The following is a 27,777-nucleotide window of genomic DNA, read 5'->3' as shown; positions in this document are numbered from 1 at the left end:
GAGAGAGAGTTGTTCTTGTGATAAATGAGAAACCTTTCAGTTTTCTGCTGCATATGGAAAGAAAGAGCGACAAATGTGATACGCTACCACTAACTCTTTTACAAGCTGGTCTCTCACATGTAACATCGACCATAAATACATGCGGCTCCGCACCTCCTCTGGAAACTATGCAAGCCAGCCTCCTCCAACTGCTGATCAACAAGCTGGTCTGTTACATGTAACATCGACCATAAATACATGCCGCTCCCCACCTCCTCTGGAAACTATGCAAGCCAGCCTTCTCCAACTGTTAATCAACAAGCTGGTCTCTCACTTGTAACATCGGCCATAAATACATGCGACTCCCCACCTCTGCAAACTATGCAAGCCACACTCCAACTGCTGATCAATGGGCGTGTGATGCAAGACTCGTTGGCAATTCCTGGGACTGAGCCTATGACCTAGGTGCTGACAATGCTCAGCTAGCCGAATGTGCTTTCTCCAGCTGGAACAATTGAGAGTTAAAGATTTGGAACATCATGGGTTACTTGTCCCCCATCTCAAGTTTTTCCAATAATGCTTTGTATGAAACCTTTATGAAGCTTTATATTTCACCTGCTCAGCTTTCTGCAAAAAAGAAACCCATCAGGCACAGGCACTGGCTGGAAAGCGATTGTAATTTTAACTTCAAAGCTTAACATAGGCCAGTTATAGATTTGATACGGAATTATCTGCAGAGCACACGGGTCGGGGCACATGAACAAGAGAGAGCCAGTATTTTCTATTTCCCATAACAGCATTTGCCATCCTACACTTCTACATGTGACTGCTGATGGAAGTGACATTAGCAGAGCACACGGGTCAGGGGCACATGAACAAGAGAGCCAGTATTTTCTATCCTACACTTCTACATGTGACCGCTGATGGAAGAGACATTAGGACACGTAACCTTTCAACTCCTTTTCCTCTGAAGAAAAGACGGGGCTGTATTACTGAGGGTCCCTGAGGGTCCCTAAGGGATGGGTCAGCCTGTTCTCAGCAATCCGTACAAACCAAGAAATCGTACATTCAAGGTGACCTGTAGGAGTCAATACAATGAAACCAAACCCAAAGATAGTGGCTAATAGTCTCATCTACATGCGACGCACATCTCGAGCAAGTCCGATCATATCCAGCACTGCCAGCCCATGTCCCTACGAGCAAGAGCATCATCCACATAAGTACAGTATCCAGCGGCTGAGGAAGAACCAAAATCTGGACATGATGGCATGAGATAGACCAGCATCCAACAAAGACTGCAACTGCATGAACCGATAATCCAAACTATGCTGAGGAAGAAAAAAAACCTGGACATGATGGCATGAGAAAAGCTGCCTAGCGTAAATCACGGAAATCTGTACACCTACCACGTCAATAGCACAAATCGCGGAAGTCCGTACAGTTTGTCACGTGGCAAAACATGGGCATCCGTATAGCTGCCATGTCATCAATTTTTACACTATCTTGTGTGTGTGTGTGTGTGTGTGGGGGGGGGGGGGGGGGGGGGGGGGAGGTCCAGCTTTATTTATCGTCTTTGTGTCACTTGGGCCCCATCGGACGGGTCCCATAAGTTGGCGGGAACTCCTCTTCAGAAATAGGCCTCTCGACAAGACTTTGTAAGTTGGTAAAACTTCTTCCGCTGCTTGTTCTTCTTCTACTGCTTCTTCACTTCGGGTTTAGGCTCCTCGGCTGGGAACTGCAGGTTGGCTCCGTTCTTCAGTGGCTTGATGAAACTGGCCCGTAGGGCAGTGGACGTAGGCTTTCACCCGAAATTCTTTACTTTAGACTTTAAGACACAAAGGAACTTCACGAATAAGCCTGTGACTGGAATTCAACACTTCAAGACAAACCATGGCCTAGCAGCTAAAGCGCTACCAAGTAGACATCGACACCCTGTTGGCCCCAAAGATTGGCACCCCTTTCGGTATTTCTTTATTCTTATTATACTTGAGAAAAACCTGTAAACTTCTACAAGCTGTCCCACTTTTATCGGGCTGAAATTCCTCTACTCCCATCCGATTTCGGCAAACAGTAGAAGTCTCCACGGACAAAATCCCAAGCAAACATAGACTTTCCACGCACTTTAGAGCTCTTTGCAAAACCTGACGAGAAATTGCAGCTCACTGAATTATCTGTTTTGCGCTCCGATCTGCGTGCCGATCACTTTTCTGGGTAGCCCTCAAGCTCTCGCACCTGTAGGGTCACTTGCCCCTTGAATTAGACGAGATTCCTCGCGGGAAATCTCTCTAAATTGTCCTATACAAGCACCCAATGCTTTCCTGAGGCTCTCCTAGCAAATAAACGATCCGAAACCTTGCACCTAGCCCTCACCAAGTTGTCCAGACCTGTCATGGCTGTAATTGCATGTTTTTGACCCAATTTCGCTAATATAACGACACAAAAATCCCTGTAGGTCAAAAGTACACGTCAAGGACACTTTCCCTTGCAGTATCGAAGCTTTCCAATGAGCTGCAGGTCAATTTCAGCATGCTGTAATTTTCTATTTTGCCATTGTTAAATGCCTACTGCCATGTACACACATCCCAAGGCCTTTCCGAGGCTCACCTGGCAATTCCCTACAGTTTAGGTGCGAAACCCTAATCCTGCAAAAAAACACAGCAGGCTGTAATTCTCTGTTTTGGACCGTTTCGTGCGAAACGAGCACGCCTAAGAGTGTCTCATGTGCGGGAGCCGCACGCAATGGGACAGTTTCCCTGTAAATAGGACGAGTTTTCATGCAAAAAAACTCTTTGTTTTCGCATTCCTTCACGATGGAACTGTGCGTACTTGAAGGGGATTAGCAATTAGCTAATCCGGTTCCTGTACATAAGGCTCTTGCCTCAATGCCTTGGCAAACGCGCATAAACCCCCAGAACTGTATATGGTCATCTGAGAAGCCCAACTAGTGGGACATTACCATATGTGCAAAAGGGGGAGAGATGCACGAGAGCAAATCGTCGCACTACATGGAGCAAGGGAGAAGGCAAGCTTTCCATTAAAGCTGTGAGCACCTGCACCCACTACTCACACACACTGTAGCACACTCTACAAGTCAAATCAACCCCCTCTCTCAAATTGGGCATCCCCTCTTCATGCAAATATGGCAGATGCATCTGGTGAAACCGGCCTGTTTAATCCAAAAAGGGCGGTAGACCTTAGACTTAAACCTTATTTGCTTTCACCCATTTAATTTGTCGCCCACTTTACCTGTACTTTCAAGACACAACAAAAGGGGAAAGGCATACAAGCTGCTAGATTGCACCTGTATGAGAAGACCGACACCAGACTAGCCCCTAAATTAGGGAATAAAAGCTGTGATTCCCTACAAGCTGCCCCTGAATTTCAACTGTTCTGGCCTGATTTCGGCAACATAACTGTACTAGGACCCTTCACAATCAGTATTCCCACACATTGGATGACTTTCCCGACGCATACGGACACTTTGCAAAACCTGGTGAGAATCTGCAGCACGCTGAATTCTCTGTTTTCTGCCCCGAAAATGCGCCAGATCACCTGTACAGCAGTCCCCTCGTGCCCCTGAACCTCTTGGGGGTATTAGGGTCCGTTTAGGGCCAAAACCCTAAACCTGCAAAAATACACAGCAGGCTGTAATTCACTGTTTCGGGCTCTGTTTTGCGTGCCGGTCGCATCTGTAGCAAGTCCTCGAGCTCCTGCACCTGTAGGGCTACTTGCCCTTTGAATCGGACGAGATTTCGCACGTGAAACCTCTCCGAATCACCTGTACCTGCGGGGGATTAGCCGCTAGCTAATCCAGTACCTGTGCAAGAGGCTCTTGCCTCGGCAATCGCACATGAACCCACACAACTGTACATTGGTCAATTGAAAAGCCCACTAGAGGGGCATAACATACTGCCATAGGGGAGAGAGAGGGCAGTGCGTAGCGTGCAGGGCATCACTCTTGGCACCGCACTGTACATAAGAGGGAAAGGAAGCACTCCATAGCTCTCAACCTGTGACAAAAACTGAAAATGAGCCTGCTTGCTCCTAAAATCAGCGCCACTTCTTCCTGCATGAGGAAAGTGCACAGAAATGTGCCACTTGGCACATTTACAGGCTATTTCCCGTTTCGGGGTTGCCGCCTAAAAATCTCCCGACCGGTTGCCCAGTTGACTTCACGACAGAGTAATAAAATGTTCCCCTTGTCATTCCGGAGGTAATGACGCAAACACATTTTTCGGCCCAAAATAGCAGTTCCCTAAATTTTAGGAGATGCTGCCATTGTATCTTTCTAGGTCATTTGACCCTCTTTGTACACTGCAGCCACACCAAGAAGGATTCCACTTTGGCTAGTCAATGACCCCACCTTGGCTAACCATAGTCTTTGTCCAACCTTAGTGCTCTCTTGCCCTCGGGCCTGGACTCCCTCTGAACAGTTCCACACTAGCTATGCAATGCAAGGCAGTTAGATTTCCAGAGGCTGTCACATTCCAGGCGTCCCCGTAGGACACAGCCCGTAGGCTGTGTCCAAATCCCGGACAAATTCATCCACTGCAAAGATCTTATCCTTAGTTAAAAGGATAGGTGGAAGCAAAGGCTTACCATAGAGAATCTCAAAAGGTGCTTTCCCCATCGATGAGTGTATGGTATTGTTATACGTATACTCGACAAGAGGCAAATATTTCTCCCAGTCAGATTGCCGGTCTGACACATAAGCTTTTAACATGTTCAATACTGTGGAATTGGCTATCTCACTTTGCCTGTCCGTTTGAGGATGGTAGGCAGATGAAAAATTCAGTTTTGTACCAAGATTATCCATCAGGGCACGCCAAAAATTTCCTGTCATGCGAGGATCCCGATCACTCACAATAGACTTAGGCATTCCATGATGCTTAAAGATCTGTGCTAGAAAGACCCTAGCCATATGATCTGCTTTGATCGTTTTCTTGACTGGTATAAAGTGTGCTTGCTTGCTAAACCTGTCCACAATGGTCCAAATCGTGTCATTTCCAGTCTGAGTTCTAGGGAGGTCCATGATGAAGTCCATGGCAATACTTTCCCCCAAGGTTCATTAGACACAGGCAAAGGTTGTAGCAACCCAAGCATCTTATGCCGATCATACTTCACTTTTTGGCAAACCAAACATTCCCTGACATACTTATCAATGTCTGCTTTAAGGCTAGGCCAAAAGAAATATCTTTCCATTGCTAAGGTCGTAGGGAGAATACCCCGATGACCCGCATAAGGCGAAGCGTGTGCTTCATCCATGATCTTCTTTCTTAATGGTTCCGCCACACATATAGCCTGATGGTGGTAGAGATAACCGTCCCGAATGGAATAGGGAAACTCATTCTCTCCACGATGTAGCTTTCCCCAAATGGTGGAGAAGTCTGGATCATTCGGATACAAATCCGGTAGTGCTTCTAATTCTTGGTGATACACCGAAGTGATAGCGTTCACCCTTGGCCGCCTAGACAATGCGTCTGCGACCACATTCTTACTCCCAGCTGTGTGAAGGATCTGGAAGTGAAACATAGACAAAAAGTTTGCCCATCTCATCTGCTTCTCAGATAGTTTCCTTTGCGTAAAAAAATACCGCAAACTCTGGTGATCAGTCTTGATCACAAAATCCGCTCCTAGAAGATAGTGCTTCCAGTTGGATAAGGCGTGAATCACAACCGTGAGTTCCTTTTCGTAGATTGATGCATGCAACTCTGCATCCTTAAGCCAACTGCTTTCATGAGCCACTGCATGGCCTTCTTGGTTTAACACTGCTCCGATGCAATCACCTGAAGCATCGCAGTGAACCTCAAATGGTTTCCTGAAGTCAGGCACTATCCAAAAAGGTCCATGGCTTAGCAAGTACTTGAGCCGATCAAAAGCTCCTTGTTGTCTCGATCCCCATCTGAAAGGAATCTTCTTCTTTGTCAAATCATGAAATGGTCCTACTACATGAGCAAATCCTCGGACAAACCTTCGATAATATGAACATAATCCCAGAAAGCTACGTACATCATGTACCGTAGTGAGAATAGGCCAATCTTCTACCACTCGGATCTTGGCAGGATCCATACTCACTTTATTGTGGGAGACTATATGGCCGAGATAGTGTATCTCAGAGAGAAAGAACTCGCTCTTCTTTGCATTCACATGCAACTCATGCTTTCGCAATTCTTGAAACACTAAGTCCAAGTGCTTGCAGAAACACACTTCTTCATTTCTTTCTGAATGGAGATATGGCTTACAATTGGGAACTGCCAATCTCCTGCATCAGCTTGAATCTTTATTTTCTTACCCCCATGATCAAAAGTGAGGGTCTTTTCCACATAATCGGGAATAGGTGTCATGTGAAAGTGCCATGGCATACCCAAGATGATATCACATCCCTCGATGGGTGCCATCAAAAATGATTCGCGGTCCTTGTACTCGCCAATCCGAAGATTGAGTTGTCCTTGCACGAGAGTTGCATTGGTTGTCAACCCCTCGAATGCCGATCCGGATGTAACCGGTGTGCCAAGCTGAGCCGGTGTAAGGCACAAACGTTCTGCAGTATCCAGGGAGATGAAGTTATCCGTGGATCCTGGATCATAAAGAATCAGTACTCGCTAGTTGTTCAAAGACCCCCAGCCCTTCAGAAGTTGACGCTTCCCTTTCTCTGTTTCTGTGTTTCTTTGAACATCTGGAATTGAGTTCAAGCTTGGTGGTGCGGGTTCCTTCCTTGCTATCTCTTGCCTCGTAGAGGCTTGTTCTTGCCGTTGCTGCTTTAGCGGGCAGTCCGGTTTCATATGTCCTTTCTCGCCACAGTAGAAGCATCTTCCTTCCTCTCTGAAAGTTTGAAGTTGAGTAGGAGATAGATACTTAGTTCGCTTGCCAGTGCCCTCTGGCTTCTTAGAATGATCATCGTCCCTCGATGGAGGACGTTTTCTTCCTTGGCCCCCTTGGTCATCGTAGACCCCTCTTTGTCTTGCACGGTAAGTGCTATGCTCCATCTTTCTGGGCGTCCCAGTTGAGTGCAAATCCTCTGCAATGATTGCTGACTCCATCATCCTCTCAAGAGTATCATGCGGATACACCTTCATACTCTTTCGAAGCTGCGGTTGGAGACCCGCTTCGAACTTTCTTTTCTTTTCCTCGTCGGCAATCTTCATGAAGGGAGTGACCTTCAGAAGAACCGACCAATACTTGTCCACATAAGTCGTTACTCTTTCATGTTCCTTCTGGGCAAGCCAGTCCCATTCCTTCCGTATGTCCTGCTCGAAGTCGGGCGGAAGAAATTGTTCATAAAATTCAGATTTGAAGCTCTCCCAAGTTCTGGCCTGAGAACCTTCCAGAATCTTGGCTAACCACCAATTACTTGCCGTTTCCTTCAGGTGCATCCCCACATGGCGTAATTTGGATTTTTCTGTGAAGTGCCCATTGGTAAAGGCGACTTCAAACTGTCTGATGAAGGACAGTGCTTTGGAGATGTCTCTCCGTCCGTTGTAGGTTTCGAACTTGATGTCCTTGTCGCCTGATTTGAAGACTCTCATGCGATGTTGAGACTTGCGACCTTGCTTCTTGAATCGAGGCTTATCTTTAGGTTGATGTATGGTAGTGGCGGTAGTAGCTGCTTCCTTCTTCTGACGAGATGATCAAGAAGTAGAAGTCTAATCAGGAGAGTACGATGGAGATGAGATAGAGATGTCCTTGCTCTCGTCTAGCAGAGAGAGCGCTTTTTCCTGGCCTTTCCTTGAAGTAGGCCGTTCATTCCGATCCGAGACCCTTTGTGCACCTCGGCACGTTCTTCTCTTGCCTCCTGTGGTCTCACGCCATTAGTGTTGTCTGGATGCTTGGCTGCATCAGTTCCATTCGTTTTCTTCATTCCGCCCAAAAGCTTTTGGACGTCTGGCAACAGTAAGATTTGTTGCAACTCCGCAAGCTGAGCTTGCACTTGTTGAAGCTCCTCTTCAACGCTTCTCCCTTGGCTCGACATGGTTCTTCCCGGAATCGTCCTTCTTTGCAGAGAAAGAGAGGAGTCCGAGCTCTGATACCATTGTCACAAAACGGGAGCGTACACGAGCACTTAGAAATCTGAAAAATTATAATACTTTGCAAAAGGGAGAGAAGGGAGAAGATCGACACAGTATTGGGGACCAGAAGATGGGCTGGTCCACCCCCGTTAAGAGTATTCTTTTATTCAGGGAGAATTCTTTTACAAGCACGAGAACCCGAGGAAACCCCTCCGTTTTGTAATCTTAGACCCGTAGGTCGTGCTTTCCCCGTAAAGGGCTTGGGCACAAGGCCGTTCCTTCCCGTAAGGGACTTAGGCACGAAGCCGTACTTTCCCGTAAGGGACTTAGGCGTGGAGCCGTACTTCCCGTGAAGGGCCTTCCCGTAAGACGGGAGATTCCTGCAAAACAAACCACACAGAGCAACAATTCTCAATGCGTATCAACACCTTATACCTGTCGCTCCTTGCTCGGAGAATCGACCTCCGTACTCAATCGTCACGCGAGCACTTGCAAATTCTGTCGCCAGTCTCTGCTCCAGAATCCCAGCGCTTGCACTTCCTGCTGCTTTCGGCTCCTCCAAACTGAAACGTTGGCTACCCTTTTATAGGGTCTGACATCCGGCAGGAATAGGGGTCCAAAAGCAGAGCTTGGCGCTCCTAGAGAGAGGAGAGAGAAAATCGCGTTTTCTAGAGAGAGGAGAGAGAGAGATCGCAATTCAGCCCCCCCTACGTTGGTTTTAGCGCTGGCTTTTTCTATAAGAGCCTTGCCTTCTTTAATTTATTAATAAAGGGGCCGGTCACTTAAAAGTGACCGGTCACTTTATAAAATAAAGTGTGAACCTGTTCAAACTTTAAAAACTCACTCAGTTAGTGAAAACAATGCTACACGGACACATTCCAGGCGTCCCCGGGTGCAGGACACGACACAGATGCAATGCAAACACAGACTCATCGCGGGAAAACATCTGTCCTCCCGCGACTGTTCCTGCTTTTCATAAAAAGCTTCATTGAACCCATCTTCATTCTTGTGCTTGCGTTCTTACGCGTATTTTCTTACTCAGTTCGGATTTCCTCCTTAGCCTACGGGATGCCCCCTCACTGATGCACCCGTCACCCATCATGTGACGCATCAGGGGCACTCGTAACCCGGCCCTTTCCACCGAACTTACGAAAACTCCTCCACGATGTTTACCGTCACCCATCAAATTACACATCAGAGTTTGTCCGTTCTTGATGGCAGTTCCTGTAGCTACAATCCTTTAACAGTTCATAGTGCACATAATAAAATATCCTAAAAAAGAGATTAATCATTAAAAATAAGAAAATAGTCCAATTAGCAACAGGGGTGTTTCCAAGAAGTGAAAATGATAAATAATAAGAAAGAAATCAACAAAAAGGATAGATAGTAGTCACACGCTGGTGACATCTAGAGCCGCCATGTGTCTAGTTTGCCTCTTTCCTACCAACTTATAAATGTCGCGAGGGGCCTAAATGACTTTGAGCTGAGCCTAGACACCCTTTTACTGCTCGGATTCCAATGCCGAATGACCCGACCAACTCGTGGTGACCTGCCCTTCCCGACTATGGGTGAAACTCTCGGCCGTCAGCCGTTTCACACTGGCCATACAATGTCCGACGGTTTGCAACTTCAAAAAGAGGGTCCCAAAAATTAAACAAAAATCATCGGAAAAAAACCAACAACTCAAGTTAGCAATTGCCACGTCCTTGTGACACCCCACCCTCTTAAAATCGCTAACGTCCTCGATTGCGTGCCATATTTTCATGCCATAGATGATTTAGTGTGGTAAGCACCCTTTTATCATCACATATATCTGCAAGAAAGACTGTGTACAAATGACTTAATGAGACCTTCATACTTTTGTCAAACAATGTACACTGCTCTTGCACTGAATCCAAGAGTACATTTGATATGCTAGTTCTATCATTCCCCCTACTTTGCAGACGTTGAGTTGGAGCATACGTAGGTTGTAACCCAAAGGCCTCAAGGTAAAGCTGCAATACATTTGGTGACTCTGATAGTTCATGCTCTTCCATCCACTTTGCATCCATAGGTAGATAGTTCTTGAACTTCACCAAGTAGCATCTTGCAACCTGTCCCTTAACTTTTACGTGTGCAAAAGGCTCTTGCCTTTGCAAACGAGCATAATTCCACAATACTGTGAACAATCACATCATCTTCATGTGCTCGTTGCTGCCCCCCCCCCACGCGTGCAACTCCCTCGCCATTGCTCCCGCCTCCCCCCTCCTTCGCGCTTCCCTGCCCGCCGTTGTCCAACCCTCCAGCGAGCTGCCGCGTTGGTACAGCCAGCCCCCTCGCCTCCATTTGCCGCCGCTACACCTACCCGCCCCCTCGCCTCAGCCCTCTTACTCCCCCCCGCCCCCTATTTCCCTCCCTTTTTCACCTTCTATGTGCCTGTAGGCTATTTTTGCAGCTTGCTGGCATTCGCCTCGACGCCGACCCTATCCTTTCAGCAGCAGACATAGAATGGCGGCCTCTGCTCCACCTCAGAGGGACTCCACAGAAGCCCCATCGCCCGACACCGCGGAGTCGACCCTTCGACTTGCTCCTTCGCCAAAAGAGCAAGCGAGCTTAATGGCCGAAGTGGAGCGCTTGCAGGCCACTTCGGTTATCTGTAAATCATTGGCACTCGGCAAAGTTGGAGCGAAGTTCGGGATTTACTGCAGGCCCGTCTTCTCTCCGATGTGGGCAAGATCACAAATGTCCAGATCCTCGGGAGAGGGTACTACCAGGTCGAGTTTGAGTCTGCACATATGGCAACCAAAGTGATTTCGATGAGCCCGCTCGGCATCAGAGCAGAACCTCCTGGGGGTATTAGGGTCCGTTTAGGGCCAAAACCCTAAACCTGCAAAAATACACAGCAGGCTGTAATTCACTGTTTCGGGCTCCGTTTTGCGTGCCGATCGCATAGTCCTCAAGCTCCCGCACCTGTAGGGCTACTTGCCCTTTGAATCGGACGAGATTTCTCACGTGAAACCTCTCCAAATCACCTGTACTTGCGGGGGATTAGCCGCTAGCTAATCCAGTACCTGTGCAAGAGGCTCTTGCCTCGGCAATCGCGCATGAACCCACACAACTGTACATGGTCAATCTGATGAGCCCACTAGAGGGGCATAACCATAAAGAATAGGGGAGAGAGAGCAGTGAGAGGTATGCAGGTCATGACATCCTACACCTCACTGTACATAGAGGGTAAGCCAGCACTCCATTGAAGCTCTCCCACCTGTGACAGCACTCAAAAACGAGCTCACAGCTGAAAATCACGTTTTTGCCTTCTCTTTAAGTAGTAAATTGGCCTCAGAGTGCCAAGTGTCACTCATTTATGCATTTTCCCGCTTTAGACCCTCGGGTCTAAAAATATCTCACCTGCAGCCTTTGTTGACTTGGCCGCAGAGTAACAAAATGATCCCCATGTCAAACTGCACGTAATGACGCGAAGACATTTTGCCGTCCAAAAATAGCAGTCCCTAAAATTTAGGAGTTTCTGCCATTACATTCTTCTAGGTCATTTGACCCTCTTTGTACACTGCAGCCACACCCAGAACTGAAATGTAGCCTATGTAGCAAAGGATTCCGCTTTGGCTGGCCAATGACCCCACTTTGGCTAACCATAGTCCTTGTCCAACCTTAGTGCTCTTTAGCCCTCAGGCCTGGACTCTCTCTGAACAGTTCCACACTGGCTATGCAGTGCAGGGCAGTTAGATTTCCAGAGGGGTGTTTCCAAAAGGTAAAACAAACGAAATTCCCCAAAAGAAAGAGAAAATAAACAAAAATGGAATTGCCACTGGCTGGTGACATCCATAGTATCACATACTAAGCTTTGCAAAAAGCCTCTCCTTTCCCTTTTTCTTTCTCAAGCGTGCCTTCTCAAAACGTAAGAGCACCCAATCATCCTCCTTCAATTTCAAATCGTGACGATGGCGATTCGCTGCCTTTTTCTGTCTTTCCTGAGATTTCTGCAAAGCTTCGCCGACCTTGGCAAAAGCCGTGTCTAAGTCGCGCGTATACTCATCAGCTTCAAAAATCTTATCTTTTTGCTTAGGAAGGGTGGAACCTTCGCAGCACCTTCAACAATCTCAAATGGTGCCTTCCCGTCGAAGAGTGTATCGTGTTGTTGTAGGCAAATTCCACCCAAAGGTAGATACTTTTTCCATTGAGGCTTCTGATCCGAGATATAAGACTTCAATAAATCTAAAACCATTGAATTGGGAATCTCATATTGCCCGTCAGTCTGCGGGTGGAAAGATGACGAGAACTGCAACTGCGTGCCAATGTTCTCCCAAATTGCCTTCCAAAACAAACTCGTAAATCTGGGGTCCCTGTCGGAGACAATCATCTCAAGCATGCCATGCAATCTGAAAATCTGGGCCACAAACAGTCTCGCTAAGTGATCCGGCTTGACTGTTTTCTTCACTGGAATGAAATGAGCCTGCTTGCTAAATCTGTCAATAACAGTCGAGATACCATCATGACCACTCTGTGTTCTCGGGAGATCAAAAATGAAATCCATTGCAATACTTTCCCAAGGGCGGGTGGGTATGGGCAAAGGCTGTAACAATCCCTGTGCTTTATGCTTGTCAAACTTCGACCTTTTGGCATACCAAGCACCTGCGCACAAACTCTTCCACGTCCTTCTTGAGTCTCGGCCAAAAGAAGTATCTTTCTACCCCTTTCATGGTGGTAGCAACGCCGAGGTGACCCGTAAAAGGCAGACAGTGGCATTCAGTCATAACCTTTTCCCTCATGGCTGTGTGACGCACAACATGGTTTTCCTCATCAAGTAGTCATCCCGAATGGAATATCCCGCTACTGTCTCCCCATCCCGTATCAGTGTGAAAACGTCTGCAAAATCCGGATATGTGGCATACTGGTCGACCGTATCCTCGAAGCTCCTATGATGTATCGTGGAAATAGCCAGAACCAATGGTTTCCAAGACAAAGCAGCTGCCACCAAATTCTTCTGTCCCTGAACATGGACAATCTGGAAGACTGAAGTGAAACTGTGACAAGATGTTCGCCCACCGCATCTGCTTTTTCGATAGTTGCTTCTGTGACAAGAAGTAGCGCAAACTCTCATGGTCTATAAAGACAGTAAAATCCGCTCCGAGTAGGTAGTGCCGCCACTAAGTAAGAGCATGGATAACCACCAAAAGCTCTTTCTCATAAATCTATGCTGTCAATTCCGGCCTTGAGAACAATCAACTCTTGTAAGCAATGACATGGCCTTCTTGCATTAAGACTGCACCGAGACTACGACCACAAGCATCACAATACACTTCAAATAACTTCTGCAAGTCCAGCAAAGTCAAAACTGGTCCCGTAGTCAATTTCTCTTTCAAAGTCTAAAAGGCAATCACTTCTGTGGGTCCCCACGAGAAAGGGACTCCTTTCTGTGTCAAAACATGCAAAGGGGAAGCAACCTCTGCAAACTTTCTAATGAACCGCCTGTAGTACGAACACAATCCCAAGAAGCTTCTAACTTCATGGACATTCTTCAAATCGGACCAATCACGGATAGTCTCTATCTTGGCCGGATCCATTTGCACTCCTGCTGTTGCTGACACAATGTGTCCCAAAAAGTATATCTCTCGTAGGAAAAATTCACTTTTCTTTGCATTAATCACTAACTTGTGATCTCGTAATGCCTGAAAGACCTGAAGCAGATGAGCTCTATGTTCTACCTCATTCTTGGAGAAAACAATGATATCGTCAAAGAAAGTGCCAACAAATAGCCTGTACTCTCGAAAAATCTTGTCCATAATCCGGTTAAATGTCGCAGGAGCATTGGTTAAGCCAAAAGGCATCACCAAAAACTCAAATAACCCAAAAGTCGTCTAAAAGGCTATCTGTAGACATCTCTTGGCGCGATTCGGATCTGAGAATATCCAATCTTTAAATCAATCCTGCTAAAGCACGAGGATCCCTGTAATCTGTCGAGTATATCATCGATCCTAGGAATCGGAAATCTGTTTTTGATGGTGATTTTATTGAGAGCTCTATAATCGATGCACATTCTCCAAGATCCGTCTTTCTTCAAAACCGACAACACTGGAGAGCAATACGGTGAAGTACTAGACTCGACAAGACCCTTTTCCAAGAGGTCTTTCACTTGGTTCATAATCTCTTCGTTATGTGCTCGGCTCACACAGTAAGGTGGCCGGTTTGGTGGTGTGCTTCCAAGAATTAGATTAATGGTATGATCTTCAGGACGAGCAGGTGGTAACTCGCCGGGCAAGCCCTCTGAGAAGCAATCAGCATGAGAGTGGAGAAAATCTTGGCGTTCTTTATCAAGTTCAGACATATTTGTCCTATCCTCATCATTCAACTCTTTCAAAAAGATCGAGTAAACAAACAGACTGGATTTCATTAACTTTGAAATGGCCGAAGCCGATACAATAGGGACAGACTCACCCTTAAGTTTGATGTCAAGTACAATGGTTCTACCCTTCTCTGTAATCAATGTCGCTTTCCTCACCCGATAGTCGACCACGGCGTTGTTCTTGTGGTACCACGGAATTCCCAAGAGAACATCACAACCTTCCAAAGGCATTATGTAAAAGTCCTCATGTCCCAAATACCCCTGACAATGCAACCGAAGTTTGCCAATGACAGGTGTAATGGCTACGTCCCTGCCGGGTGCCGCTAGAACAGCCTCCGCAAGTGGTCCCATCCGATCGGAAGTGATCTCGAGCCGCGCTGCCAATTCCGGTGAAATGAAGTTGGCCTTGGCTCCTCCATCAAAGAAGATCAGGGCCTCTTGGTCTTTCACTTTGCCCCAAGCTCGGCAAAGTTTTGTACTCTCGTCCAACGTGCTGGGATTGGTACCCACGCAATCTGGAATTAGTCCTGTTTTCATCTTGCCTTTTCTTCCACGTTCCTCAGCTGCTCTCGAACTCTCAGGCCTTTCGTCGTCCTTGTCGTTCTGTTCTTTCTGTTCCTTTTTAGGGCACTTCGCGGAGATATGTCCACTTTCCCCGCATCCAAAGCACTTCCCTTCCTTGATGAAGCGAGCTCTCTCCTAAGGAGTAAGCTTGGGCAGTGCATCTTTCTTTTCTGGGTTGCTCTTTCTCTTTCTATTTTCATTTGTCGAAGTCTGTTCGGCTCTTTGTGTCATGATCTCATCGGTGGGGTAGGTCATACTGCCAAAGTGAATGGCAAAACCCCGTTTTGCATGACTCATCAACTCCTCAATGGAAGCTGAATTTTGTTCCAAGCAGTGCTCTCGGATCTCTGTAGGTAGACCCAAGGTAAACCGCTCAATCTGTTCCTTGAACGAGATCTTCTTAAATGAAGAGGCGGATAGAAAAGAGCTCGAAAATCTCTCGCAATAAGCGTCCACTATATCCTTCTTGGTCATCCAAAGATGGTTCCAAGCAGTTCGTATATCACGTTCATACTCTCGAGTCAGCCATGAAGAAATAAAAAGCCTCTTGAATTCCAGCCATTTAACTGGCGGAGTCTTGTTTAATAGAAGCGTGGACCACCAAGTTCGAGCATTCCCCTTAAAGTAAGAGGCAGCTCTCTGAATCTTAGAGTGCTCTGAGTAGCGTCCTCCCACGAAAGCGATGTCAAACTGCTGTACAAAAGACAGCCTTCGAAGCATCTCTATAACGAAAAAACGTGTTGAATTTAATTGATTGTCCACCTTCCTTAAACTCTCGCACTTTCTTGCTTTTGTCTTCCAGAAAGTCATACTGGTTGGCTTTATAAAAATTCTTCTTCTTTGCATAAAAGTTGCTGTTGTCAGAGTCTGAACTGTCTGTAGACGAGTCCTCTGTAGAACTGTCACTCACGGGGCGAGATTTAGACTTCTTTGCCTTTTTCTTGCCCTTTCCGAAGCGTTGCTTCTTGCTTCACTTTTTGCCTTTTCGGTCTTCTTCGCTCGAGTCAGATGAGCTAGAAGAACTATTAGAAGAAGAAGAAGAAGAAGAACTGGGTACTCCTTCAAATCGAACACGCTTCTTCTGTTTCTTTGCCTTTTCAAATGTCGACTGACGACCCAAATAACCCGGGAAGTTAGTGCCTTTCTTCTGCTTTTGTCGTGCTTTTCAGCCTTGTTCTGCGTGTCAAAAAGCTGAGCACTTCATGCATCAATCACCTCTTCTAATTCCTTCTCTGTATATTTCTTGTGAGCGGGTTTTGGAGGTGGTGTTGTGGTTTTTTGCCACTGTGCGTGCACCTCCTAAAAAGAAGTTTCGCTCATATATTTTGCAAATTTTGGGTCTTTCACAAAATTGAGCATCATCTTTGTTGCATCGCTGATCAATTGACGACGCTCCATCTCTCAACGCTCCACCTGAGTAGGCCGAGGCACGCCATACTCCTTGCCGGAATCTTCGTTGTGATCCCTTCCCGCATCTCCAGATGCAGAGGGAGTCGATTTATCTTTGCCTAAAGCCATAGGTGCCGCGGAAAAAAAAAAATTGGGATCAGATTTCCCGTAGAAGAGAAATCGGCTGTGCTCTGATACCACTGTAACAGACTTGGACACTCCAAGTCAAGAATCTACCACGACAGCACCAAATAACCACTTCAAAACAGTTCACAGTTCACAATTTATTCGACGCTGGCCCGGCGGAGTTCCGTGCCTAGAGATATTGGCCCCAAAGACTAGTGCCCCTTTCGGTATTTCTTTTTGTATTAATCTGAGTTCAAAGTACAAGAGTGCAGGCAGGCGCTCACACTCAAGACTCTGCGTCCAGATGCTCTAAGTTGTGAGAGACCTGCTCACAAATTTAAAGGTTACAAGGGGTGCTAAAAGCAGAGCCCAAAAGCTGTCCATAAAAGCTTTAAAACATAAAGCAAAAGAGCCCTCTTTCTCTCTCTATGATTCTCTTTGTAGAATAAAGCAAAAGAGCTCTCTCCCCTTAATTTGCGTAGCAAAATTACGTTGCCAAAAGCTGGCTGAATTGCGTTCAAATAAAACAGCCTTAGCATAAGGATTTTCAGCCATGCGTGCGTAGCAAAATTACGTAGCCAAAAGCAGCCAATGCTTTTTGCGCTGCAGACTTGCTTTCCGTATGCTGCTCCGTGGATCGCGCCGCGTTCCGCGGGGAGACTGCCGTGCAGCCATGCCACGTCAGCATTTTATCGGGCTTGCTTGTCCACCGGGACTATTCCATGCCAAAAGGGAAATGTGTGTGTGTACTGGGCAGCCAAGTCACCAGTTTGTGACAGCCACCAAACCCGCAACTCGGTGTGGCTCTCAATGTGAATGAGCTGGGAGTGGCCTACTGCCCAAGTCGGGGGATAAGTCTACTGTAAGATTACCGAGGGTGACTGTAAGCAACTCTGAAGGTAGCAATCCAAATGATCAGGAGTGTAGAAGAGCAACTGCACTACCATCCAAGCCAAGCTCCGGGTGACTCCGGATGTAGTCACGTAATAATGCCTCATCTCCCGCATCTTACGGGTAAACTCTCCAAGAGAGTCCAAAGCACTGAAGTCCCACTCCAGTTTGTAGATCCAAGCTATGAACCTGTCAAAGAAGAGATCCAAGATCCTCTCCCTAAGTCCATGTAGATGCTCCTGTGCAAGTGATCTGACGTGCCGAGGTCAAGTGGTAAGTGTCTGTCCACCCAAGATGGTGGTGTCTTCCATAGTAACACGGAACGGAAGGTAATCATACCGAAACGGCGTTCCGATTGGTTCTGTGCGCCAAAACGGTGTCGGGAATGGAAAAGCATTCTGGATCCAGAACGTAACAAGGGAACGGGTGGAACGGGCATCCGGAACGGCCTAGCGGGACGGGCAACAAAATTGAAAAAAAAAAATAGAGAGACATAGAGAGAGAGAGAGAGAGAGAGAGAGAGAGAGAGAGAGAGAGAGAGAGAGAGAGAGAGAGAGAGAGAGAGAGGTGACAGTTTGGGGGAGATTCCAAACCTCTCAAGACTAACACAAGGGAAGGGCAGGGGTCCTTTTTTCTTTAAAAGGTATCAATATGGCTCAAGCGGAACGGGCAACCATCAATATGACTCAAGCCTCAAGGCTCAAGCGCCATCAATATGGCACAAGTGACAACTTACAAGCTTCATTGGGGGGGGGGGGGAACAGGCCCTCCCCATGGCATATTTTAGGTTTACTCTTCTGGCCCCTGTTCCCGTTCCGCTGTTCCGAGGCCCTCCCCGTTTTGGGAACGTTTCGGAGGCCCCCGTTCCCGTTCCCGTTCCGTGTAACTATGGTGTCTTCTCTAGGAATGTCGGAATCCCATATGCCATGAGCATGACCATATCTCGTTCGAACTCCTCTGATAAGTGCATAGGTGTGTCCACTGTCCATAGCAAACCGACATCCCATATGCCATGAGCATGACCATATCTCGTGTGAACTCCTTTGATAAGTGCATAGGTGTGTCCATAGCAAACCACAAGTCACCACCCCCTCTCGAGTGGGTAACCGCCCAATGATGGCTGGAATGAATGGGTCTCCCAAGGACCGTACAACCGTGGATGATCAAGCCGATGTCAAAGCTACCGTGTACTGCAGCAGTCACTGACAGACCGCACGGACCACCACCGGGTGGTGTCCTGGTAGGAGGTAGCAACGTCCTCTATGGAAAACACAAGGCATGTGGCTGCTGTCCACCCAAAAACACAACTACGAGGTGATGAAAACGCTGCTGTCCAGCGATTTTCAGTGTGCTCGTATACTCCCGGCAGGGTCAGGAACAGTTCAAAGGGTGTGGGGAGGGTGGGGAATCAATATAGCGACCCAAAGTGGGCTGAAAACAGAGAAAACAGCAGGTGTTTATGGCATCTGCCGGAAATGGAGAGGATATGGGCCGGCGCAAGATCGGGGGTAGAAAGCCCAACGCTTCCCCCTCTATGTAGCAAACGCTGCCTCCAAAAACGCAGATCTGGCTGAAAACGCAGATGGAACAAAGGGGTTTTCTAGCGATGTAAAGTCCCAAAAAGGGTAGCGGTGGCAGCCAGAAGCAAAAACGCCATGTGGAGACAAAAAACGCAGGTGGAGAGGGTCCTCCGCGATGAAAACTCTCCAAGTTCCATCACTTGCCTGGCTTTTGCAAAACGCTGGCAGATCTGCAGAAAACGCTGGCTGATCTGGTCTTCTTGGGAGGAGGCAGAGAAGAGTTGGTCCCATGGAGAGCCTGAAGTTTCTCATACCATGTGAGAGTGCTATGTGCGGAGAGAGAGAGAGAGAGAGTAGACCACAAATGCAAGATATGGTGAAGAGGGGGCTGATGACTACCATGAGCAGAAGACCCAATACACAATAACCATATGATGGAAGTGGGTACCCCCCTGGCCCCATAAATAGGTGCCCAAGGGGAGGCAGGGCAAAGCCTAGAAAAAATATGTCACAAATTGCTGACGTGTCAAAGCCTTGAAGAATGGAGCCAACTTGCAGATCCCGGCCGAAGTCTCAAGCACGAAGGGAGTTGATAGACATCGACGCGACTTGCAATTGAAGGAAGATGATCGGGTGCTCTAACGGCTTGAGAAGGCACGCCTAAGGAAACAAAAGTTAGAGGAGCGGCTTTTTCCAAAGCTAGGAAATGCAGTACTATGGCCCTTTCCAGATTCAAGAGAAGATAAATGATGTATCCTTCAAACTGAAGTTGCCAGGTACTTGGGAAGATTCACAATGCTTTTTATGTGTGTAACAAACTGCGGGGCCTAAACCCTAAGAAGAACAAGTAGCAGAAGAAGAAGAAGTCCTATTAACTTATGGGGACCCCGTCCGATGGGACACCAAGTGACATAAAGGATTAAAAAATAAAGCAGGATCCAAACACACGCCAAAGCTGATGACGTGGCAGTTTTCCGAAAATTGCACTGACATGATGACGTGGCAGGCTGTACGGATTTCCGTGTTTTGCGCTGGCTGATGACGTGGCAAGCTGTACGGATTTCCATAAATTGCGCTGGCAGCTTTTGGCATTGCTTTTTGGATCAAAAGCTTTTGAGTTTTGAAGGCTTTTCACTGTAACTGCTTTTCAGGCCAAGGGCCTTTAAATATGAGGCTAGGGCTCATTCTCTGGCATGCTTCTTGGCGAAGGTGCAGAGTCTGGAGAACCGGCTTGTGCTGTGTTGATGCAATATAAAGAAATACCGAAAGGGGCGCCAAGGTTTGGGGCCAATACTCTCTGGGATGGGATTCCGCCACTCCGTGTCGCGCGTCGTCGCTCTTTCAGTTCAGTTGTTATTGAAGTGTTAAAAGTCTGTTCAGTCTGTTCTTTTCTATTGGCACGTGGTGCCCGTCTTGTGACAGTGGTATCAGAGCATCAGGCGTGTGCTTTTCTGAAAGCATACCGGTCCTTCAAAAGAGCAGACAAAGCTTTTGGAATTTTATTCGAGGTATCCTCGCCCTCCAACCCGGAGTTATTAGCCGCTCCCACCCTTACTTCATCGCGCATTGGGCGCGCTCCCGTCTTCACCGCAGTGTCATACAGGGCATAAGCCAATTAAGAACCCAATACTTGGAATTCATGGATTTAGCAGAATATTTGCAGTTCCTGCTCAACGAACTCCACGACATTTTTTCGCGGCATCCTCAGCAGAATCTTTCGATGCTGCAAAGTTTTCAACAATTTTTGAACTACATGTTACCCCCTCTGATGCCCCAGGTGGTACCTCCTCCTCAAACACCAGAAAGTACGAGAGCTTCCAACCAGCAACCTTCTCAGCCGTCTGTTCCAATCGTTGGAGTCTTCAGGAATATGGTGCAGCCATCTGACCCTGATCCAGTGCAATCGCCTTTGCCACCGCCATTGCCCCCACCTCCACCACCACCGCCACCAGGGTACAATGGTTGGAGCCCATATGGATGCCCTTATTATCCATACCCGGGATATGCGCCTAACCAACCCAAAGATTTCAAAGATGGTGGCACGACAGTCAAATTTTCACTTTTTCCGGGGTGAAAGATCGCAAGAAAGCATTGCAGTTCCTACAGCAATTTGACAACATCTATGCTTTAGGAAACGAATCCAAGATTTCTCGAGCAGCGGGATTTCTTAAAGATAATGCTATGCAATGGTGGAGTTCAATCGCGACACAACATGCTCCAAGGACCTGGCAAGCCTTCAAGACAGTTTTTGCATGTAGTTACATGACTTCGATGTTTGAAGTCCGGATTTTGGCAGAGTGGGGCAACTTGAAAATGCTTGCCACCGAAACCATGGACGAATATAACCAAAGGTTTCTCGACGTGTACCTTCCGGTGTCTTTTTTTAGATCTGTTCCCTTGGAGGCCCAGTGCGAGCGATACACCATTGGTCTACCATCACCATTGCAGGAATATTGTCTATCCAAGCAAGTCTCTATCATGCAAGAACTTATGGACCATGCCGCGGTCGGCTACAAACTGATGAAGGGAAAGCTAGAGTTTACCACAGAAGAATCTCCCACCACTAACCACAACTCTCGGCAACTACGAACAAATTCTCGAGTCTCGTGAAAGTCAACCACAAAGGCCTCGTTTGACACCTCACAACGAGACACCTTACTACAAGAAGGCCAATATTTTGGATGCTTTCAAACAGGACATAACTATTTTGGTTGTCCCCAACGCACTGACAGACCTGCGGAGCCGACTCCTGCGTTGACGATCGACAGAAACCTAGGACCATCTCCAGTCAATCTCCAACCAAACGAGCTAAACCGGCCATTGGATTAGTACCTGACATCTATGGTATACGCCTTGAAAGTACAAATGAATTGTGTCGAGCATATGGCAAAGTCAACGGTTTGAAAGCCCTAATTTTCTTTGATCCAGGAGCTACAGAGAACTTCATCCATCCACAATTCTTGAAGCAGATGGACTTTGATTATGATGCAAAGGGTGGAGAAATTGAAGCTCAGCTAGCCACAGGGCAAACTCAAAAAGTGGTACCACTCATTGGTGCTCTTTCAATGACTATCCAAGATTATCATGGAAAAGCCGATTTCCACATTATGAAGTTGGGCAATTGTGACGTTCTATTAGGCATGCCTTTATGACCAGAACGATGCGACTCTCCAAGTTCGGAACCGAACCATCACCGTGATGTAGAAGGGCAAGCCAGTCATCCTCAAAGGTTCGGTTGTCCGAACAAAACCCTGAATGAACTCTCTAGTTGTTCTATAGTTAGATACTTTTGAACTTTGTTTGAGAAAATATTGTTTGAAGCTTTGTTTGAAATGGATGGTATCTGTTTTGAACCTGTCTTGGTGCCCATTTGAATTGTTTTGACTCTCGGTTCAATACTGGTTTCAATGATTGGTGATTTTACTCCCGGGTGGAGTAGTGAGAAAAGATGTTTGAGAATGCTTGTTCATACTCATGGCCCGGACCCTTGTGGTTATTTGCGGGGGGAGTATTGAATGATTGAAAAGTGTTTTTTTTACTCATGGCCCGGACCCTTGTGGTTATTTGCGGGGGGAGTATTGAATGATTGAAAAGTGTGGTTTTTACTCGTGGCCCGGACCCTTGTGGTTATTTACGGGGGGAGTATTGTTGTTGTTACTCATGGCCAGGACCTGTATGGTTATTTACGGGGGGAGTATTAAGAAGTCTGAGCAGTGGTTACTCTCAGCACCTCCAAACGACGAAGGCTGCGGTCTGGGAGGCGTTTGGTTGTAAAAGGCCTCTATATCTCATGGCCCAGACCTTTTGCGGGAGGAGTGATGAGAAAGTCATTGAATAGCTCATGGCCCGGACCTGGATGGTTATTTGCGGGGGGAGTGTTCATCAGCGGCCTTATGTTTCTATGTCTCGTAACATGCATATGTGAGCATTTGTGTTGCATTGTGATGTGCCAATTACTGAATATTCCTAATTGGATGAGATTGCCTGGGTATGTAATTTTTTTGTGCATCAAGACACCCGTGGAAGATCAGTACAGTTTGGGTGTGATGGCTAATTTTACTACGCCGGAATATCAAGAGTTTCGATTTGGACGAAAGGAGAAGCTAACTCCTTGATCAAAAGAGCAGAAAGGAGAAGCTAATTCCTTGATCAAAACAGCCGAAAGGAGAAGCTAACTCCTTGATCAAAAGAGCAGAAAGGAGAAGCTAACTCCTTAATAAACAGAGTAAACTGATTATCCCTCGGAATGACCCTCAGAATTTTATTTTATTTTTGAGCTAACTTGAGTTGTTTTGCAGATATGCTGTAATCACGAACGATTACTCTCTTTCAAGAAGGGGAGATGTAACAAACTGCTAACGTGGCAAAACCCTAAAGAATGGAGCCAACTTACATATGCCGGCCGAGGGGCCTAAACCCTAAGAAGAACAAGTAGCAGAAGAAGAAGAAGTCCTATTAACTTATGGGGACCCTGTTCGATGGGGCCCCAAGTGACATAAAGGATTAAAATAAAGCAAGATCCAGACACACGCCAAAACTGATGACGTGGCAGTTTTTCAAAAATTGCGCTGACATGATGAAGTGGCAAGCTGTACTGATTTCCGCGTTTTGCACTAGCTGATGATGTGGCAGGCTGTACGGATTTTCGTAAATTGCGCTGGCAGCTTTTGCCATTGCTTTTTGGACCAGAAGCTTTTGAGTTTTAAAGGCTTTTCACTGTAACTGCTTTTCACGCCAAGGGCCTTTAAATATGAGGCTAGGGCTCATTCTCTGGCATGCTTCTTGGCGAAGGTGCAGAGTCTGGAGTACCGGCTTGTACTGTGTTGATGCAATATAAAGAAATAACGAAAGGGGCGCCAAGGTTTGGGGCCAATACTCTCTTGGGTGGAATTCCGCCACTCCGTGTTGCGCGTCGTCTCTCTTTTAGTTCAATTGTTATTGAAGTGTTAGAAGTCTGTTCAGTCTGTTCTTTTCTATTGGCACGCGGTGCTCGTCTTGTGACGATGTGAACCTCTTTAAAACCTTTCAAGGGTGAGGTGTGAGTCAACAGAGAACTTGAGGAGCAACCTCAAGTAGGAGATTCTCGTTTCGGAACAGATACCGGCTCACAAGGAAAGGAAAGAGAAAGGTTAAGTGTACGGCGGTTCTTAGTCAAGAACTGCCCGGCATTGAATGCGAGGTGGATGGAGGAGAAGGACCTAGCAGATACTCCTCAGATATAGGAAGTTTACCTTGAGGCTTTCGGTCTAGCTTTGACTACTCTGAGAGATCTCGCAGATCAGCGGGGTTGAATCTAGTGCAGACGGGACTGCACAGGAGGGGAGGCACTCTGCTCCTTTGTCACAAGTTACCCAAATGGAATCAAGTCACTCATTTTCCTTTCGATCTCAGGGATACTAATGGGCTAACAGCATGGTTACTCGGAACGAGAACGGGAAACGGGAACAGGAGGGTATGGAAGGGGACGGGGACGAGAACGGGGAGGCGGGGGGGAGGACGGTCGACTAGAGTAAGGCTTGAATTACCTCCATTCAGGTTAGTCCCAAATCAACTCCTAAACAACCCCAAAACTGTCCCCAAATATACCCTCAAACAACCCCAAATATGTCTCCCAAACAGCCCCAATTCTACCCCCAAATGCCTACTTCTTTGCCCCCAAATGCCTACTTTTGCCCGTTCCACCCCGCATTTCGCCTCACGTTCCCCCCCGTTCCGAAACGGTGTTCCATTCATGACTCCGTTTCGAGAAGGGACTCGTTCGGAACGCCGTTTCGAAATGTTTGGGTTGCGTTCCGCCCGTTCTCTTTTACACTAGCTGGCAGTATTCTGCTGGATGACTTTATAAAAGAAGTACTTTGACATGGAAATTCCCAAAAATGAATCTGATTTATGTGTGCTCAGTCATGTGATTGTGTTAAGTGCAAGTTTGAAAGACAAAATGGCTGCAACATTTCGGTCTTGAGATTCTATGGACATGATCGCAATAAGAATTAGATAATCCGACATCAATGAGGTCCGGTATGGATCTAAATGCGATTGCTAAACACGTTGCCAGGAATCATGGTCCTAAATCTCGATGGATTCTATGAGATTAGATGTTCAGTGACTGTCGTCTTGGTGCAAGTGCTGGATTTGTGTCGTCTAGAGCGTCGGTACTTAGAGTCAGTGTCTATTGAACCGGTTTATGGCTTATGTTTGATTTTGCAGGCGTAATCGAGAGCGATTACAATTCTTTCAAGAGGGGGGTATGTCACAAAGCAATGACGTGGCATGACCATCTGGCAAAGAAATGGCCAAGTGGACAAGAGAAACTGAACGAACTAACTTGAAGAACTTATGAAGCACCGGCCATGGGGCCCGAAACCCTTAAACACAAACCCTGAAAGGGATTTTCATAAAATGCGTTGACATGCCAATGTGGCAGATCGTACAGATGCTGACATGGCAAGGCCGTAATTTCCGCAAATTACGCTGGCTTCTTTTGGGAATCTCCAGCGCTAGCTTTTGGGTGTAAATGCCTTTGAACTAATTACTTTTGGGGCTCTGCTTTTGGGCATCCCATGTACTGTTTATAAGAGCCCTTGGTGCCTCACTCTGCAGAGCATCTCGACGCAGAGTCTGAGAGTAGAGATCTCTCAGGAGTTGTACTTTGCAATGATTAATGATAAAGAAATCCCGAAAGGGGCGCCAGACTTTGTGGCCAATACCTCTATACACGGAACTATGCCGGGGCGTGTCGACTCTATCTATCTATCTACCTATCTACCTATCTATCTATCTACCTATCTATCTAGCTATCTACCTACCTAGCTATCTACCTATCTACCTATCTATCTACCTATCTACCTACCTACCTACCTATATATATATATATATATATATATATATATATATATAAAATTCAGTGATTTTGAAGTTTCTGTTCGTGTGTTGCTATCGATTTCTCCCTTGGAGTGTCCAAGCCTGTTTACAGGCAAGCTGCTCAAAAATGCCAGAGCATGCTCTCTGACGACTCCTATTCGCCATATGATGCGACCAAATCTTGATACTCACAACCACCATTTCATGTTTCCAATGCATGTTAGCAGCAACGCAATGGGTAACATCGCAGAAGTAAAGGCTGCAAATAACCATGCAAGGCCTCATTAAGTCGAGGTGGTAAAGCCCTCACACCAAAGCAACAACACACTGCACCTACGTGCTATGGTAACTTTCCCATGCTTATAAGTGTCACCGTATTGAGAAAGACCACCTCACATGGCCAAGGACTGCCACAAAACAGTCCTCTCCTATATTCCACCTTCAGAGATAATGGGGCTCTAACAACATCATCGAGGAGGTGGAAAACTATAAGACACCTATTAAGTAACGACTGTTTTGGCTTTTGTCCTTTGCTCTTCCTCATCTACAATTTGGGACCTGCAGACCACATCAGTGTTCATTATAGGTGACTCACCCCAGTGTATATAGTATATACTTCTCGGTCAACGAGAAGAAAACTTTTGGATTGATCATGTCTTAAGTAATAGTACGGAATGGATCAGAGAAAATATTAAAGCAAATGGCAGCATATGGAGAGAAAACTGGCGCTGATAAATGCATGTATGACTTGATGTGTGCCCTTTGGGGTAAGTGATGGGAACACACTTTGAAAGATAGAACATATGATAGTCATTCACAAGATCAGATGGATATATTTTGGACTTTCTTGCACCAAACAAAATGGATATAATCTCCAAAAGAGTAACTAGGACTACATTGATATAATCTCCAAAAGAGTAACTAGGACTACATTGATACTCAACAAAGAAGGAAAGAAAGAAGCGACAAAACATCTAGAAGTAAGCACAATACCTTTCGCATCTTCGCGAGAATTGAATCTTCATGATCATGGAATGCATTACCCACAAGGCCACCAAGACTACTCTCTTCTGATTCTTTCGAAGATGATACAAAAGTATCCGCAAAGGCAGCACCAGTTTGAGGCACCAAAGGTACAACAAATAAAGAGCCATGGGGCTGTCTAGAGGCAGTGAGCTGTGTTAAAACAAAACCACAGAACCAAGAACACATAAGCACAGGCAATGACACAATTATATCCAGATTAGAAAGAGGACTATCAAGAATGATCTCACCAAAGGAAATTAGTCACTTACCACTTCCTCTCTAGAACTCATGACCACCAAAGCACCCTTCTTATTACGAATGACAACATCCTCAACTGTACCGAACTCTGAAAAGTGATTCTTTAGCATGACTGCTGAGTAGTCACTCCCCCCTCTCTTTGCTGGTTTCCATGAAACTTTCAACATTTTCTCATTTTCTTCTGCCCCATTTGATGTCGCTGTGCTTTCAGGTTTCTGAAACATACTCCGCTGTCCACGTGTAGCACGAATTCGTGCAATTTCATCTTGAAATCTTTTGACTGCCTTTTCTTCCTCCTCTTTCTCTTTTGACTGCTCTCTGGCTAGGTTCTCACGCTTCTCTAAATCCTCCACCATCTTCCTCCTCTTGGAATCAGCCCTGCTGGCCTTCTGCAACCTTGCTTTTCTGACACTGAGTAAATCATCATAGGCTTTCCGAGCCTTTTCATCTGAAAGTACATCATAGGCTTTCTGAAGCCTTTGGAACTCCGCAGCTGCAGGGATATATAGAACACGATTACAATTCCATAAGAAGGAAGAAAGTTTTTGACAGTGATAGCTCTTTCGAGATGAAGCACAAAAATCTCAAAATCTCTCTCTCTCTCTCTCTCTCTCTCTCTCTCTCACCTGCAAGAGGATCATCAGGCCTCTTGTCCGGATGGCAGAGTAGGGCTCTGGCGCGGTAGGCCTTACGGATGGCCTCAGAGCTTCCTTGCAGACCAGGCTCAACCCCGAGGATGGCGTACAAATCCTCGTTGTCTTCCATCGCTGTGAAGGTGCTTACAGCCTTAGTGCCTCGAAAAAAACGATTAATTAAT

At 46.5% G+C, this 27,777-nt stretch overlaps 1 protein-coding gene across 1 annotated transcript; it reads right to left on the bottom strand.

Moving 5' to 3' along the window:
* Positions 1-27,777, bottom strand: LOC147428457 (DNAJ heat shock N-terminal domain-containing protein). The gene is made up of 4 exons (XM_086496654.1): positions 27,587-27,777; positions 26,972-27,453; positions 26,670-26,852; positions 1-606 (listed from the first exon to the last, which is right to left on the bottom strand). The coding sequence occupies exons 1-4, from the start codon at positions 27,723-27,725 to the stop codon at positions 574-576; spliced, it is 837 nt and encodes a 278-aa protein (XP_086352780.1). The 5' UTR covers positions 27,726-27,777; the 3' UTR covers positions 1-573.

Source organism: Adiantum capillus-veneris, chromosome 23 (assembly GCF_014529385.1).
Source record: "Adiantum capillus-veneris isolate H3 chromosome 23, ASM1452938v2, whole genome shotgun sequence".
In the NCBI taxonomy this organism is placed as follows: Eukaryota; Viridiplantae; Streptophyta; class Polypodiopsida; order Polypodiales; family Pteridaceae; genus Adiantum; species Adiantum capillus-veneris.
This window is presented reverse-complemented; position numbering and strand designations above follow the sequence as displayed.

What these genes read in the sequence shown, in the direction of transcription:
- LOC147428457 (XM_086496654.1), bottom strand. Translation starts at nt 27,725, where the DNA reads ATGGAAGACAACGAGGATTTGTACGCCATCCTCGGGGTTGAGCCTGGT. An exon ending in GCCTGATGATCCTCTTGCAG is followed by an intron (nt 27,454 to 27,586) that starts GTGAGAGAGAGA and finishes ATATCCCTGCAG; the next exon opens with CTGCGGAGTTCCAAAGGCTT. An exon ending in TTCTCGCGAAGATGCGAAAG is followed by an intron (nt 607 to 26,669) that starts GTATTGTGCTTA and finishes TCTTTTTTGCAG; the next exon opens with AAAGCTGAGCAGGTGAAATA.